This window comes from Lacerta agilis, chromosome 2, assembly GCF_009819535.1.
Source record: "Lacerta agilis isolate rLacAgi1 chromosome 2, rLacAgi1.pri, whole genome shotgun sequence".
Taxonomy (NCBI): Eukaryota; Metazoa; Chordata; class Lepidosauria; order Squamata; family Lacertidae; genus Lacerta; species Lacerta agilis.
Window position 1 is genome coordinate 107,602,545 of NC_046313.1, and position 15,253 is coordinate 107,617,797.

The 15,253-nt window shown below is 46.8% G+C and overlaps 3 protein-coding genes across 3 annotated transcripts; all 3 read right to left on the reverse strand.

The window, feature by feature from the left end:
* Window positions 1-1,344: 1,344 nt before the first annotated feature.
* Window positions 1,345-2,751, reverse strand: LOC117042137 (zinc finger protein 862-like). Its single transcript, XM_033141628.1, has one exon. It carries the CDS (start codon window positions 2,454-2,456, stop codon window positions 1,503-1,505), a length of 954 nt encoding a protein of 317 aa, XP_032997519.1. The 5' UTR covers window positions 2,457-2,751; the 3' UTR covers window positions 1,345-1,502.
* LOC117042398 (zinc finger protein 862-like) lies at window positions 2,507-4,975 on the reverse strand. Its single transcript, XM_033141944.1, has 3 exons — window positions 4,909-4,975; window positions 2,564-3,595; window positions 2,507-2,511 (listed from the first exon to the last, which is right to left on the reverse strand). Exons 1-3 carry the CDS (start codon window positions 4,946-4,948, stop codon window positions 2,507-2,509), a joined length of 1,077 nt encoding a protein of 358 aa, XP_032997835.1. The 5' UTR covers window positions 4,949-4,975.
* Window positions 4,976-5,707: 732 nt separating this feature from the next.
* On the reverse strand, window positions 5,708-11,888 carry LOC117042399 (zinc finger protein 300-like). Its single transcript, XM_033141945.1, has 6 exons — window positions 11,741-11,888; window positions 9,823-9,905; window positions 8,915-9,041; window positions 7,520-7,609; window positions 6,058-6,243; window positions 5,708-5,817 (listed from the first exon to the last, which is right to left on the reverse strand). Exons 1-6 carry the CDS (start codon window positions 11,886-11,888, stop codon window positions 5,708-5,710), a joined length of 744 nt encoding a protein of 247 aa, XP_032997836.1.
* Window positions 11,889-15,253: the final 3,365 nt, after the last annotated feature.

Genomic DNA, 15,253 nt, shown 5'->3' on the forward strand with positions numbered 1-15,253 from the left:
ACGTTAATTCATTTTGTAGCTATTTTGTATTTACGGACGTCATTTCTTCACTGCCTTAGCTTGCAAACCCTTCCACAGGTGTGCGCAACAATAATAAAAACAAACAAATCATACAAGCGTTTTGTTCTTTTTAGTACCCCCTTGGTACCCAAAGCATTGCAACAAAATTTAAAATGACACCAATATTAACAACGTAGCCTAAAAAAACTAGTAAGGAAACGTAACAGGTGGAAGCATCTGTGTCGAGCTAAAGGCCTTGTAGGTTTTTTTTTCTCTTGTGTCGGCTTTTTTAAAGGATTGGCTTTGAAAAGCCTTTTTTAAAAGCTAAACAAGGAAGCTGCCAGAGCATCCCGAGATCGTCACCAGACCTGCTCAAAGCATCTGTTGGGCCCAGCACACTTTTCATGTGTGATCAACTCTCCTCACCCCCCCGGCCTGTGATCCAGGTCCATACAGGAACCCCTTCAAGCTCTCCACACCACAATGGGTTAATACTTGAGTTGCTAGGTAACCCCAGAGCCTTCATTTCTGCCTGCTGCCTTTGGCTCAAACATGGCTGCCTCCCCCCCCCTTTTTTATTAAATATTTTCTGGATTTACAAAAGTATGTGCAATGTCTCTCTCCCGTATTTTTTCCATGTAACATTTTTACAAATCAGTTACAGGTAGATAGCCGTGTTGGTCTGCCATAGTCAAAACAAAACAAAATAAAAAATTCCTTGCAGTAGCACCTTAGAGACCAACTAAGTTCGTTCTTGGTATGAGCTTTCGTGTGCATGCACACTTCTTCAGATACACTGAAATGGAAGTCACCAGACCCTAATACCCTTCCCCACTCCCTCACTGGGTCTGGTGACTTCTGTTTCAGTGTATCTGAAGAAGTGTGCATGCACACGAAAGCTCATGCCAAGAACAAACTTAGTTGGTCTCTAAGGTGCTACTGGAAGGGATTTTTTATTTTGTTTTGTTTTTACAAATCAGTTTCATTTGTTGAGACATTAGGAAGAAAGGGGGGAAAGAGGTGGACAGGGAGGAGGAGGGTGGGTTGGGGTGGGGTCGGTTGGCGATGTTTCTATTTTACTTAATATATGTTGGGTTTGATGTCAGCGTTACTTGTGCAGGTTCTCTGTTGTTTGCTTGTGCTCCTTTGCCAGTGAGAGAGGTTGGGGTTGGCCTAGGGTGTGGTTGTTCGTTTGTGGTTGGCTGTGGTGGTCTTTGTTTTCATGTGTGAGTGAGGTGGGTGGGTGGGTGTTTTGAATCAGGTTAGCCATATTGATTTCTATGCTGTTGGTGGATTTCTGTCATTGTCTTGTTGGGCTGTGTGAGTGATAAAGGGGAGTTTCAGCTTGGTTAGACTGACACAAGGGGAGGGGAGAGAAAAGGAGGGGGAGAAATCAGGTACTAATCTCTTGCACCAATGCAACTATAGGTCATATTCACACCCTGCACGGTGCTCCAGGCCACATCCCATCAGCGACGCACGTGAGGACGGCGGCCGAGTTGTCAACAACGACGGCCTGATGATGTTAAGTACCAGTGCTCGATTGCGGGCAACGGGTCAAAGTCTGCCACTGCCACCCCGTTGACAGCCACCATCACGAGAGAGTTTGCCACTTCGTTGGAGAGCTTCAACCTCTCGTAAGTCCTTATCAGGTTCATAACAACGCAGCCCCGCTTACAGCTTCCCGTAGAGATTCGTAAGCAGGCAGAAACCGAGGCAAGTTTGCTCAGCAAAGGAAACGCCTGGCGCTCCGTGATGGCCTTCTTGCACAGCTCTGAAAACAAAAGGTCCTTGGCCACGTTTTTAAGTTCGGCCCATTCACCCAGCAGCCTTTCCTCGCTGTAGCTCGGGGGGAGAGCGTACTCAAAATATTTCGCCATGGAAAGTACCTTGGCATCTCCAAAGTTGGCAAGGCGTCTCCCAGCAACAGGCCGGCACACGGCATCAAACACTTCTGTGCTTTTTAAGAGCTGGGGCGATGTCTCACAGTCAAATCTCTGGTGCAGGTATTCCGCCCCGGTCAGGATGATTTTGGCTCGGTCGACTTGAAACCGGAGCTCTCCCGTCTCGACCACGTCCAAGGAGACCCCTCTGAAAGAACCATCCTTCACGGTGGCGTCAAACTCTTCCTCCTTCGGTCCCGGATGTTGGAGGAGGTTTTGCAAGGCGAGGTTTGCAGCTTCCAGAGCGGCCTTCACTTGCCCCAGCAAGACGCTTTCTTTCTGGAACACTTCCGAGAGGGGTTTGTAAACCTGAAGGAAGTCGATCAGGAAGTGGGAAAACTTGACAAAATGGAAACTCCTCAAGAACGCCAACATGCCTTTCGCCTTCTGTCCCTCGTGGCTGCTGGATTTCGACAGGCGCTCAACGTGAGCTACCAAGGCAGGCAGGCTTTCGAGAAGGACGTTTAAAGTTTGCCTCTTGCTCACCACCCACCTGACACTGTTGGATTCCATGAGTTTGGCCACCTTCTGGCCCAGGCGGGGAGCCGCAACCTGCAGCTCCCTCAGCCTTTCGGGAGAGGCTTGGAAAAACTTGAACACCGCCCTGATGTGCTTCTCGCAGTCCTTCACAAAGTCAACATCCCTGTAGCAGGCGCCGATGGCCGCATGCTGCAGCTTGTGGGTGACACAGTGAGCCGGCGACAGGCGAGGGATCGCCTCTTGGAACTTGGCGACGAGGGCACTTTTGCAGCCCACTATGCTGGCCGCGCCGCCCGTCGCAAGGCCCACGACCCACCCGGGTTTCCTGAATGGGATCCGCAGCTCGTCCATGGCTAAAACGGCGGCGGCAAAGCAGGCGTCGGCCGTTTCGCCGGGCAAAGACGCCAAGCAAAGGTATGATTCCTTCACTTCCGCCCTCTTTAGGTAGCGGATGTAAATTGCCAGGCAGGGCTGGTCGGACGAATCCGTGAAGCCGTCCAAGAGGAGGCTGGTGCAGGGCGACCGGCAGATGCTGTCAAGTATCTCCTTCCGCAGCGTGTCCGCGATGCACCTTATGAAGAGGGTGCATGCGACCCTGTTCCTGTACCTGGGGATGATGGGGGCTCCCATGACTTGCAGGAGGTCCAGCGCTTTCTCGTAATCGTTCAGCGGCTTCGAGTGGTAAGCGATGTCGTAAGCGGCGCTGAAAAGGTGCTCCATGTTCTTCAGCACGTAGCTGGACATCTTGGTCAAGCGCTCGGCCGCCGGAGCGCCATCCGGGTCCTCCTTAGCCGTCAGCGCTCGGACGCAAAGGTTGTGGGCGTTGCTCTTGTCGTGGTGCTTCAGAGTCTCCACTTTGAACGGCCCGGTGTATCCCGTTACTAGTCTGGACACCGGGCCGTGAGCGGGCGGCTTCTCCTTGCACACCACGCAGTAGAGTGTGGTCTGCCCTTTGTCGGCCTCCAGCCACGGGAATTGAGAGAACCATGAGTTTTGGATAGATCGGGGGCCTAAAGTCTTTTGGGCTGCTCCCGCTGCTCCAGGTTCCTTTCCACAGCCCTCTGGATGCAGGTTTGGAGGCCACACTTCCATCGAGGGGCACAGCGAGAGAGCATAGTCATCCATCGGATCTTTTTCGTCTGGGTCGTCCACCATTTCAACCTTGATTATTCCTTTTGGAGAGAAATTGGAGGGGTAATGTAGGTTGGTTGGTGTTTTTAATTAGATCAGGTTCCCAATTAGCTAAATACTGCAGACCCCATTTTTCAAAATGAAATAAATTATTATTATTATTATTATTATTATTATTATTATTATTATTATTATTATTATTATTTCTAGGCCACCCATCTGACTGTTGCCCCAGCCACTCTGGGCAGCTCCCAACAAAATATTAAAAACACAATAAAACATCAGCCTTTATAAACTTCCCTGAACCACAGACCCCTTACTTTTGAAATTTTGGCTATCTCTATGGTAGTTTTTGTTATGTGAATGGTGCCATGGACCCCCTGGGTGGGTTACACAGACCTCCTATGGTCCATAGACCACCAATTGGGAGCCACTGAGTTAGATTATTAATGTGTTAGCAACAAAAATCCCTGCTAACTGACACCAATGCAATAAATTTTTGCAAGACCTGTCATGGGTGTAGCCAGGACTTATGCGGGGGGTGGGGGACAGGCTTCATGTTAGACGGGCAGTATTTTTATTGATTTACTTGATCTGGGGGGGGGAGCGCTGCCTCCCTGCCCCCCCCCGGCTATGCCTATGCATCCTGTAGGCACTCCAAGTTCCAACCAGGTGACTGTTAGACCTTTGAAGTGCCACCAGCTATGCAATATTTAATTTCAAACTATGTGGGCTAAAACTGGCCACCTGATGGTAGGTGATAGACAGGTGGGCAGCCCCACCCACTTGTCAAACGTGGCCTGAAGAGGTGAGTTTCCCAACTGCATCTTTGCTGCTGGCTTACCTGCCAGTTTTCTGAAAAGTGAGCAGAGAGCTCAGAGGGTAAGGAGAAGCCACCAGCACTGATGGCTGTGGTACTTAAGAGCCAGTGTGGTGTAGTGGTTAAGAGCGGTAGACTCATAATCTGGGGAACCGGGTTCGTGTCTCCGCTCCTCCACATGCAGCTGCTGGCTGACCTTGGGCTAGTCACACTTCTCTGAAGGTCTCTGAGCCCCACTCACCTCACAGAGTGTTTGTTGTGGGGGAGGAAGGGAAAGGAGATTGTTAGCCGCTTTGAGACTCATTCGGGTAGTGATAAAGCGGGATATCAAATCCAAACACTTCTTCTTCTAAGGAAGGGGTGGGGAGCAACTTGTTGAGACACCCACCCACTCCATAAAAAAGGACTTGTGGCCCTGATAACACCCTCACTCTGGAAACTGCTGTCGCACAAACCCATACACCATGCAAAGGAAGCAGAGACTCGACAAAAACAAAGAGGGGATGAGACAGGTCACTCTCTATGGAAACTCACCTCCAAGGTAGCTCGGCTGAGGCACCGAAACATCCGCCATTAGGTAATCTGAGTGGATAGAAACAGAATATTTTAAAAAGACTTAACTAGAAGGGAAGGAAGAGCTTTATGGACTCTGAACAAGCTTTCTGAATATCGCTCTGGTGCATAGAAAGCAGGGAGTGATGACCCCAGAGGCGGCAACTGTTATTATTAATTAGGTTTCTTTAATCCCCTCTGTCCTCCCAAAGGAGCTCAGGGTGTCGAACAATAAAAACGATAAAATTTTTTAAAAAAACGGAGCTCACTGTGAACTAGTCATTTTTCATTTATGGATTTGGATTTACACCACTCCCTTCCACCAGTTTCCAGGGCAGCTAATTATTATTATTAATAATAATAATAATAATAATAATAATAATAATAATAATAATAAATAGTATTATTTATACCCCGCCCATCTGACTGGGTTAACCCAGAATATTAAAAACACAATAAAACATCAAACATTTAAAACCCCTAAGTTTTTATTCCAGCATATATAAAAACAAAAAGTTGAAATTACAAGGAATTACAAATATTACAATATAAAAGGTAAGTGGAAAAGCTGTAACTAGAAGTAAAACACCAAGCGGCATAAAAAAGGATTCATAACAGGCTTCAGAACCTTGGAAAAAATCAAATGATCTTTGCCGGGGGGGGCAAAAGTGTCATTGAGGTAGACACCAGGCGAGCCTCTCTGTGGGAGCATTCCGTAATCTGGGAGCCACCACTAAGTAGGCCTTTAGCCACATGCAAAGTAGTCAGGCCATCACAGGGGTTAGAAGCACTTACCTTGAAGTTCTTGTCCCCCTGGCTGGTTCTGGCTAAAAGCAGATTCTTTACAGGAAGCGGTTTCTTGGATTAACTGGGAGTTTGGCACAAGATGTTCTGCAAGGAAGTTTGCATATTTAGACTCGTAGGGTAGGGATCGATTGGTGTGTTTTGTTTGAACTCCCATCTTCCACCAAACACAATCTCACCGTGGGGTAAATTACATCTCTGCATGCAAAACGCAGGGAGACCCATTGTGTCCCTAAACCTGGCACCCCTATACTATACAGGCCTCTCTTTTCGCCTCCCTCATGACAAGGTTTTGGGCAAGTTACACCGTCTCCACGTTCTGCTTACTCTGGTGAGTTTTCTGGTGCAAGGTCAGATTCTTCCGCAAGGCAAACCTCCGCCTGCAGTCGGGGCATTCGAAAGGCTTCTCTCCCGTGTGGGTCCTCGTGTGCCCGATAAGAGCATATTTGGAAGAGACTATTTTTCCACACAGGGGGCAGGTTGCTTTTTTCTTCGCCGTCTTCTTGTCACTTGCTGTTTTGAAGCGAGAGGAGGAAACACAGGAAGTTGTCTTAGACAGACAATAACGTCAGTTTGCCTTTCTTAGTGCATAAAGTATTGATCTGGTGTGTAGAGATCTTTCCAATTCTGAATAATACAAGAGGATTCTAGAAGCTACTAGAAGCTTCTCTGTGTGAGAGAAGCAGGCAGAAGGGTCATGATTGTTTGGGTTATACCTTCTGGGAAGCTGGTTTGAACTAGTTCTCTTCTCACTTCCAATTAAGGTCATGCTGACTACAAATATAGGCCAAAGGGAGCCTGGGTTTTACTTTCTATCTCTCTTCCTTCTGGTGTGGTGTTTGGTACATAGTATGCTTAGTGTTCAGTTTTAGCCTTGTTATAAGTTTTGTAAGTGCTGCAACTGGATTTTTATGGTGCCAATCCTGAATGTATTTGGATTTGTGACCATTACACTCATTTGCCTTCAGTAGAAAGTAAAGGTTTGCTGGATGAAGTACAATTGCCTCTGGTCTATTTTTGGGAACTCTGCGACGTGTTTTAAGGTTTTCCTCCACGCGTATGACAACATCCTGTCCTTGCAGGGGCCACCCAGACAACTGTAGGAATCCCACAAGTAGGACCCGAGCGCAAGAGCACTCTCTCCTCCTGCAGTTTCCAACAACTGGCACTCAGAAGCATCACCGCCACCCACCGTGAAGGCCGACCATAGTCACCGTGGCTGGCAGCTGTATAGGGAATTAAACAATTTAACTACCCAGCCTAGGATTGTACCCCCTTGGCTGGCAGGGGCTCTCCAGTTGATGCTTGTTCCCACTGCCTGCTACTTGAGCCTCCACTAGAAATACCAGGGATTGAACAAAACAGGTGCTCTTTCACTGAACTTCCATTCCGCAAGCCTCGACAACAAAGATGGGGAAGCTGTGGCTTTCTGGGTATGGTTGGACTCTGATTCCCATCTGCCTGGGACACCTTTCCCTTGGCGGTTTCCCAGCTGGTTCCTCCCACCATTCCTCCACGCCCAGCCAGCCCATGACGGCAGCAGAGACAATGGAGGAACGGAGACGGAAGGAAGAAAATCACACAGGACTAAAAGGAACAGGAGAGGGGGAAACCCTGAGGGAGATAGTGAGAGTGTTTTCAAACAAGTAAAGCATCTCACAGTTCAACTGCTAGGTTTTGCATGCCATTGAGGGAACAGACCCCCCCAATTTTCAAGGAGGGGGCCAGGCCCCCTTAATATTCCATGGCAGGCCCCGATGGGCCTCCCCGTGGCTGGGGCAGGCCTCACCTTTGATTGCTTTTTCTCCCATATCTTGAACCCAGGGCTCTGCTCCTTGCTCCAGACTGAAGATCAGGGTCGGTTTGGCAACTGGAAAACCTGTTTGGGAGCAAGGCAGAAAAACAGAAAAGGGTCAAGAGGAAGACAAGAGGCAAGTATAATATAGATCCCCACGCAAACTTTTAACATCCTTGGAAGTTTAAGGAGCAGAAGCGAATGGAAATGTGTGCAATCATATGCATATATACTCAGAAGTAAACCCCACTGGTCTCAATGGGGTTTTCTCCTGAGCAAGTATAGAATTGCAGGCTTACCCTGGTAAGGCCCTGTTATTTATCTGCTTGGGCTAGTCACACTTCTTTGAAGTCTCTCAGCCCCACTCACCTCACAGAGTGTTTGTTGTGGGGGACGAAGGGAAAGGAGAATTTTAGTCGCTTTGAGACTCCTTCGGATAGTGAAAAGCGGGATATCAAATCCAAACTCTTCTTCTCTTCTTTCCCCCAAAAAACAACACACACCGTGACTCCTCTAGCTCTGCTGATGCATGAGTGAATGTCACTATGATGTAAAACTGAATTCAGCCATCTGTGCAAGAAGGCAACATTGGTATGGCAGGATGCAATGATTAACAGGATAATGTCTCCTTCACCTGCCCTGTGGTAGTGGCACCCGCCCTGTGGAACACCCTCCCACCAGATGTCAAAGAGAAAAACAACTACCAGACTTTTAGAAGACATCTGAAGGCAGCCCTGTTTAGGGAGGCTTTTAATGTTTAATAGATTATTGCATTTTAATGTTCTGTTGGAAGCCGTCCAGAGTGGCTGGGGAAACCCAGCCAGATGGGCGGGGTATAAATAAATTGTTGTTGTTGTTGTTGTTTGTTATTACTTCATAACTTCATAACTCAGAACAAAATAAAAATAAAAAAAATCCTTCCAGCAGCACCATAGAGACCAACTACCGTAAGTTTGTTCTTGGTATGAGCTTTCGTACCAAGCTCATACCAAGAACAAACTTAGTTGGTCTCTAAGGTGCTACTGGAAGGAATTTTTTTTTATTTTTTATTTTGTTTTGACTATGGCAGACCAACACGGCTACCTACCTGTAACTTTATAATTCAGGGTTATCATGTGAAAGCATTCGTGCAAAATGTATTTCACTTTGCGAATGCATTCATTGCTACAGGGCGTGCATTAAGCTTAGCAAGTTAAAAAAACAACAACAACCAGTATCTAGCCTGGATTAATTAAGTGGCCCTTTATTGGCATCTGTACCATACATTCGAATGACCAGCGCTGTGCTTTCCACATATACATCTAGATCTTTTACATAAATAAAACTGCTGGGAGACACGGGCAATTCGGAGTTTCCCAGGTCCTGTGACCTTGGGAAATAGTTCTTTACCCAGGGAGGCCACGTTCTCGTAGTTCTCTTGCATGACCTCCTTGTACAAGGCTTTTTGCTCTGGCTCCAGCAGATCCCACTGCCCCTTTGTGAAACAGACAGCCACATCTTCAAAGGTCACCAGCTGCTGGAAGAAGACGAAAGAAAGCTCAGCCTCAGGCACACCACCAAAAAAATAAAAACCCACACCCCGACCTCAACAGAAGAACAACGCCCTCCTTCCTAAGACGCAACTCCCTGCAACTTGGGGGAAATGAGACCTGACCCATATATGCAGCAGGTAGTAAAATGGGCTGCACCACTGCAAGTGCGGGGGGTGGGGAGGTGTTATTTTTAAAATACTGCCCTACACCAAGAGCCGCCTGCAACGATAAAAACAACAAAGGACTAGCAGGCAAAGGGCCAAGTTGCCTTTCCCCGCCGATGTGCTTTTTTTTCTATTTGCAGGTTGTGGTGTTTCTGCACAGGGAATCTTTTTTTTAAAAAAAAAATGGTATTCCCACCAGAATCTGAAGTGGTACGAGCCATACCACCACCTCAATGTTTTCCCATTTAATAATAATAATAATAATAATAATAATAATAATAATAATAATAATAAATTTATTTGTATCCCGCCCATCTGGCTGAGCTTCCCCAGCCACTCTGGGCGGCTCCCAAATGAATGTTAAAATACAGCGTTTTTTTATTTTATTCTATTGTATGCAATTTCTCCCTCTGTGTGTGTGTGTAGGAATTTACGGTGGGGGGTGAGGAAGGTGGTGGGACAGTGATAGCAGACTACATCTGGTTCCGCAGATTAAAAGCAGACTTGTAAAAGAGGCTTTGAAGCTTCCTGGTCAAATGAGTGAAAGGGGTTTGGGGTTTCTCCCACATAGCCAAAAACCGTGCCATGGTAGACCACACACCTGGGCAGACTCTACCGCAGCAACGTCCTTTTCCCAAGGAGGAGATGTTGACCTCGACTGAAACGTGGAAAACTTTTCAGAGCCTGTGTGAACAACAGACAAAACTGAGGACAAGTTTTCAGTGGAACTGGTTGATTTTTACTTATAAATATCTTTATATACCACTGTTCGCAGTGGTTTGCGAAAGCTATACGTAAAACCATACAATAAGAACATTAAGATAAGAAATCCACTAATTATTATGGCAGATGTGTTCTTAATTTTCTGCATAAACCTGATGGAATGGAAAAGCTTTGAACAGGTGCTTAAAGGTTAAAACGGAAGGTGCCTGCAAAATCTCTATTGGCAGAGTATTCCACCACACAGGGCTTATGATACAAAAGGCCTAGTTTCTTCTTGTCAAATGAGCCTCGACAACTTGGGGAACAACCAACGATGCTCTTGCAGATGACCTCAGTGATATCAGCTGTGATATGAAGGTTCCTTGAGATACCCTGGACCTAAGATGTTCAGTGCTTTGGCTGGTTAACAGTCTATGTCCTTTTTAATTGTGTGGGTATTGGTTTCAGTTACAGGTGGGTAGCCGTGTTGGTCTGCCATAGTCGAAACAAAATAGGAAATTCTTTCCAGTAGCACCTTAGAGACCAACTGAGTTTGTTCTTGGTATGAGCTTTCGTGTGCATGCACACTTCTTCAGATACCTATCTCCTATTTTGTTTTGGGTATTGGTTTGTTTTGTTTTCTTCTTTTTTTATTATATACTTTATTCTGAATTTTTATGTTGTGGATGAAGGGCGATATACAAATTTAATAATAATAATAATAAATACATATTTTCTCAAAATATTTGAAGCTGATAGGAATGAAAGGGATATCTGAAGAAGTGTGCTTAGTTGGTCTCTAAGGTGCTACTGGAAGGATTATTTTTTTTTGTTTCGACTATGGCAGACCAACACGGTTACCTACCTGCAGAAGGGGTGGGACACAGGAGTGGCAAAGTATTATTAATACTACAGTATTTTGCCCTTTAGCAAAATAGCAAGATATGAAAAGACCTGAAGAGACGAGAATAATCAGGTTCCCCTCCCTTTTTTGCCGAAGTGTACAAAAACAGGAGGCATTGTGACATAGTCACCGCCTCTCAGCCTAGCCTACCTCGCAGGGTTCTTGTGGGGGTTAATTGAAGAGGTGGGGGGAAACCATTCGCACCACACCTTGAGCTCCTTGGAGAAAAAGGAGTGCTAGAAATGAAAACACTGTTAGTCAGTAAAGAGAAGAGAAAGATCCTTTAGTTTGATGCAGCCCAGCTCCTCTAGCCTTTTGAAATGACAGGAGAGCAGCATTGCTCTATTTTCCCTTCAGGCGCCTAACACAAATTGCTAATGAATGAAAAGAATTTCAGCGGTCCCGGAAGGCAAGCGGTCGGCTCTTTCCAAGATTTTTGCCTGCAGATATGAAACCAACAAAAACGCAACTGAGCGGCGGGGATGTGGGTGGGCCACAAGAATGAATGGACCGTCATTCAGGAGGTGAATGCGCCCCTGAAACAACCGGAGCTTGGAGCAGGCAGGATTTTATCCAAATGAAGTCCTTTCCTCGTTTTAAAGTCGAGGTGAGATCTTTGCTTTGGGGGGTGCCACCACGACACTAGACTGTGCCTGATCCTTCCCCAGCACATCCATATGGATTCAGTCCAATTCCCCCCAAACCATAAACCTCTCTCCATCATCCCATTCTCCGCCGCCGCCAATACCCCACAAATTTCTCTCCCCATATTTCCCTTCCTTGCCTAGCGCACCACCGCTCGTCGAGAAAGACAAAAGGCAGCCCGGGAGCCGACGCCGCCACCCCTAAACTGCAAAAAGAAGCCTTACATAAAGAAAAAGGGCACTGAAACCTGCGCTGGATCTCTGCTTGCCTGCAAAGCGGATGCCTTCAGTGCAGCCCTGCCGCTCCTCGGGGCCGCTCTCTGCTGCCATCGGGGGCGCATCGGGAGGCTCCCAGGAAGGGATCCCTCCAGCAAAGGGATCGCCCCTCTTTCCTGAAGCGGCGGCGACCCACTCCATGGCTCCGGCTCTTCATCCGAAGCTCGGATCCACTAAAACACACACGCACGCACGATGGAAATCTATTGGCTACGGCGCGCCAGGCGCCCCCTTTCCTGCGGCTGCATTGGAGGCGCCGAGAGCAGCCGGCCTGGTCCCGGGGAATTCCGGGAGTTGTAGTCTCCGAAGCTCCACCCTTTCCCCACAAGTTGATCTGATTCAATTCAGCGCCGAGATTCTGGTGGTGCTGAATTCAGCAGCCCCGCCGTTTATAAGAGCTGCCAAAATGAAAGGTAAGGGAGCGAGCGGTCATTGATCCTCTCATGTGCATGACAAAGAATGGAGAATTCCCACTGGAAGGAGGGGACGTGGGCATCGGAGACCACGCAATGTATTTTTGTTTTGAAAAAGCAGGTGCAAAATCGGTCCCGTTTTCTTCTCCGTGTGAAATGGTTAGACACGCTTTCAAGGTGGGAAATTAGAAGCCACCCAGCTGCTTGGGCAACCGGCAAGAGGTGGCACGTTTTCATCGGCCTAACACGGTTTTAAGGTCCATTCATAAGTACAGATTCGTAAATACGCTTCAGTTGCAGTTTTGAAAACGCCTCCGGTTAGAATATCGAAGTGTTTATTTATATTATTCAATCGGCAAAAACTTATCTACCACTTGAGTGTAGTAAAAACTAAGAAACCTACAAGAATTGTTATTAAAATCATCCGTAAAAATAGTTGGACATATATAAATAAAACATTTTAAAGATAATTAAAATAACAGCAAGAGATTAAAATGTGTCAATGTCTACATGTCTGGGTAAAAAGTTAAAGGTAAAGGACCCCAGTTAAGTCCAGTCACAAACGACTCTGGGGTTGCGGCGCTCATCTCGCGTTACTGGCCGAGGGAGCATGACTAAGCCGCTTCTGGCGAATCAGAGCAGCACACGGAAATGCCGTTTACCTTCCCACCAGAGCAGTACCTATTTATATAATAATAATAGTAATAATAATAATAATAATAATAATAATAAATGTTTTCAGTGGGTTCCAAAGAGTATAGCAAAGGTGCCTGCCTGATGTCAAGTGGCAGGGAATTCCAAAGTGCAGGTGCTGTCACACAAGATAAATGTCTTACAAGTGCAGAATGCAAGTAATGGGGCACCTGTAACAGAACCAGTTCCACAGAATGAATCAGTTGAGTGGATATGTATTGGGTAAACTGTTGATATGTAGAGGCCACCAAAAATTAGTTTTGCTCCTATTGGCCACTGATTTTATTTTGACATTGTTGCTGTTTTTAATTTGACAACATAAGTCTCAAAAGTTGGGACGTTGTTACTTTTGTTTGCTTTTATATTTGTAAGCCTTTTTGAGAAACTACTGTGTGGAAAGCAGAGTGTAAATTGTAAAAACAAAGTACCCTGTAAGCTTAATGTACAATGTCCATAAAGTGAGTGATGTCTCCAGGCAGTGTTGAAAATAGCGGGTGGTGCTGTGGGTTAAACCACAGAGCCTAGGGCTTGCTGATCAGAAGGTCAGCGGTTTGAATCCCCGTGACGGGGTGAGCTCCCGTTGCTCGGTCCCAGCTCCTGCCCACCTAGCAGTTTGAAAGCATGTCAAAGTGCAAGTAGATAAATAGGTACCGCACCAGCGGGAAGGTAAACGGCGTTTCCGTGCGCTGTTCTGGTTCGCCAGAAGCGGCTTTGTCATGCTGGCCACATGACCCGGAAGCTGTATGCCAGCTCCCTCGGCCAGTAACGTGAGATGAGCGCCGCAACCCCAGAGTCGGACACGACTGGACCTAATGGTCAGGGGTCCTTTTACCTTTACCTTTAAAAGTGAATTGGATCCATTACGCACTTTGCTATAGCATCACATAGTGTGGATGTGACCTTATGTGTTTGCAGGTATATATACTCACTCACACACAAGTAAAATTCCAGAATTTAGATTAGGGACAAGTAAATTCAAGAGCTGGGGAGGGGGGGGAGAGAATGATGTGCCCCCCTGCCTAAGTTGCTCACTACAACAGCAGTAGGGAACCATTTTTGCTCCACATTGTGCAATACAATAATCATAGAGTTGGAAGAGAAGGGCCATCCAGTCCAACCCCCTGGCAAGCAGGAAACACCATCAAAGCATTCCTGATAGATGGCTGTCAAGCCTCTGCTTAAAGACCTCCAAAGAAGGAGACTCCACCACACTCCTTGGCAGCAAATTTCACTGTCAAACAGCTCTTACTGTCAGGAAGTTCTTCCTAATGTTTAGGTGGAATCTTCTTTCTTGTAGTTTGAATCCACTGCTCCGTGTCCACTTCTCTGGAACAGCAGAAAACAACCTTTCTCCCTCCTCTATATTACCGGTACATCCTTTTATATATTTGAGCATGGCTATCAGTTAAAGGGCACATTCTGGCTTGAAGCGGGTGCGGGGGACACACACGTGGGGGGAATGCAGAGTAGGGTCATTGAGTAGTGTAGCCTGGGGATATGGGATGTGGCCTGGGAAGAGTTCCAAGGGCCAGATTGAGAGGCCCCTGAGGCCACACTCAGCCCTTGGGTCTCAGTTTCCCCGCCCATGTCCTACAGGCAGTTGACATCTCCTCCAACCAAACTGCTGAAGAGATGGGTGAATCCAATCAACAGGGATTCTAGAAAGTTAAGCAGCACATTTGAGAGACAGCTACACTGATTTTAACACTGCATGTGTTTCTTCCACTGAGAAATGAAAGTTGTTTAGACACTTCAGTGGAATCCACTGCTTTTCTGAAGAAAGTGAACCTGCTGGAGCCTCTGTTTTTAGCCAGGTGAAGGCTGGTCTCCAGGTTTCCATGCTGACTTGACTGCAAAAAGTGCTAAGTGCCACCCATCAGGAAATGAAACGTTGCCCCAGAGAACTGTGTTGGCACCCCTCTTTTCCAACTGTGGCACCACTTCCCATACTGGATTGTCATTGTGAGGTGCAGCACTGCAGGAAATGAGAGTTGCCTGCCTTTTTCATGCATGGCAAGTTCAGCGCACCCCACATACAGCCTGGTATGGGGAGGGGTGGTTAGGGCTGGGAGAAAGCTAGTGATCACCAACAGTGTGAGCTGTGCAAGTGTGTAAGGGGAGAGAAGTTGGGAGAAGAGAAGGAATAAATTGCTTAGGATTTCTGGCCAGATGTGAACACAGAATGCTACCCAGTTTGTGCACATGTAGCAGCAGTTTTTAAAAATATAAAAGCATTACAGGGTAAGACCACTTAAAAAAAAGATGCTGGGAAGAATAGAAAACGGCACAGAGTGTGGAGGCTACTGGAAAACCTTCAACAGACCACACTCGTCCTGTGTACAATTACTGAGGGGACACTGTAGGCAAATACTGAGTTACAATTATGTATGACTACAGTTA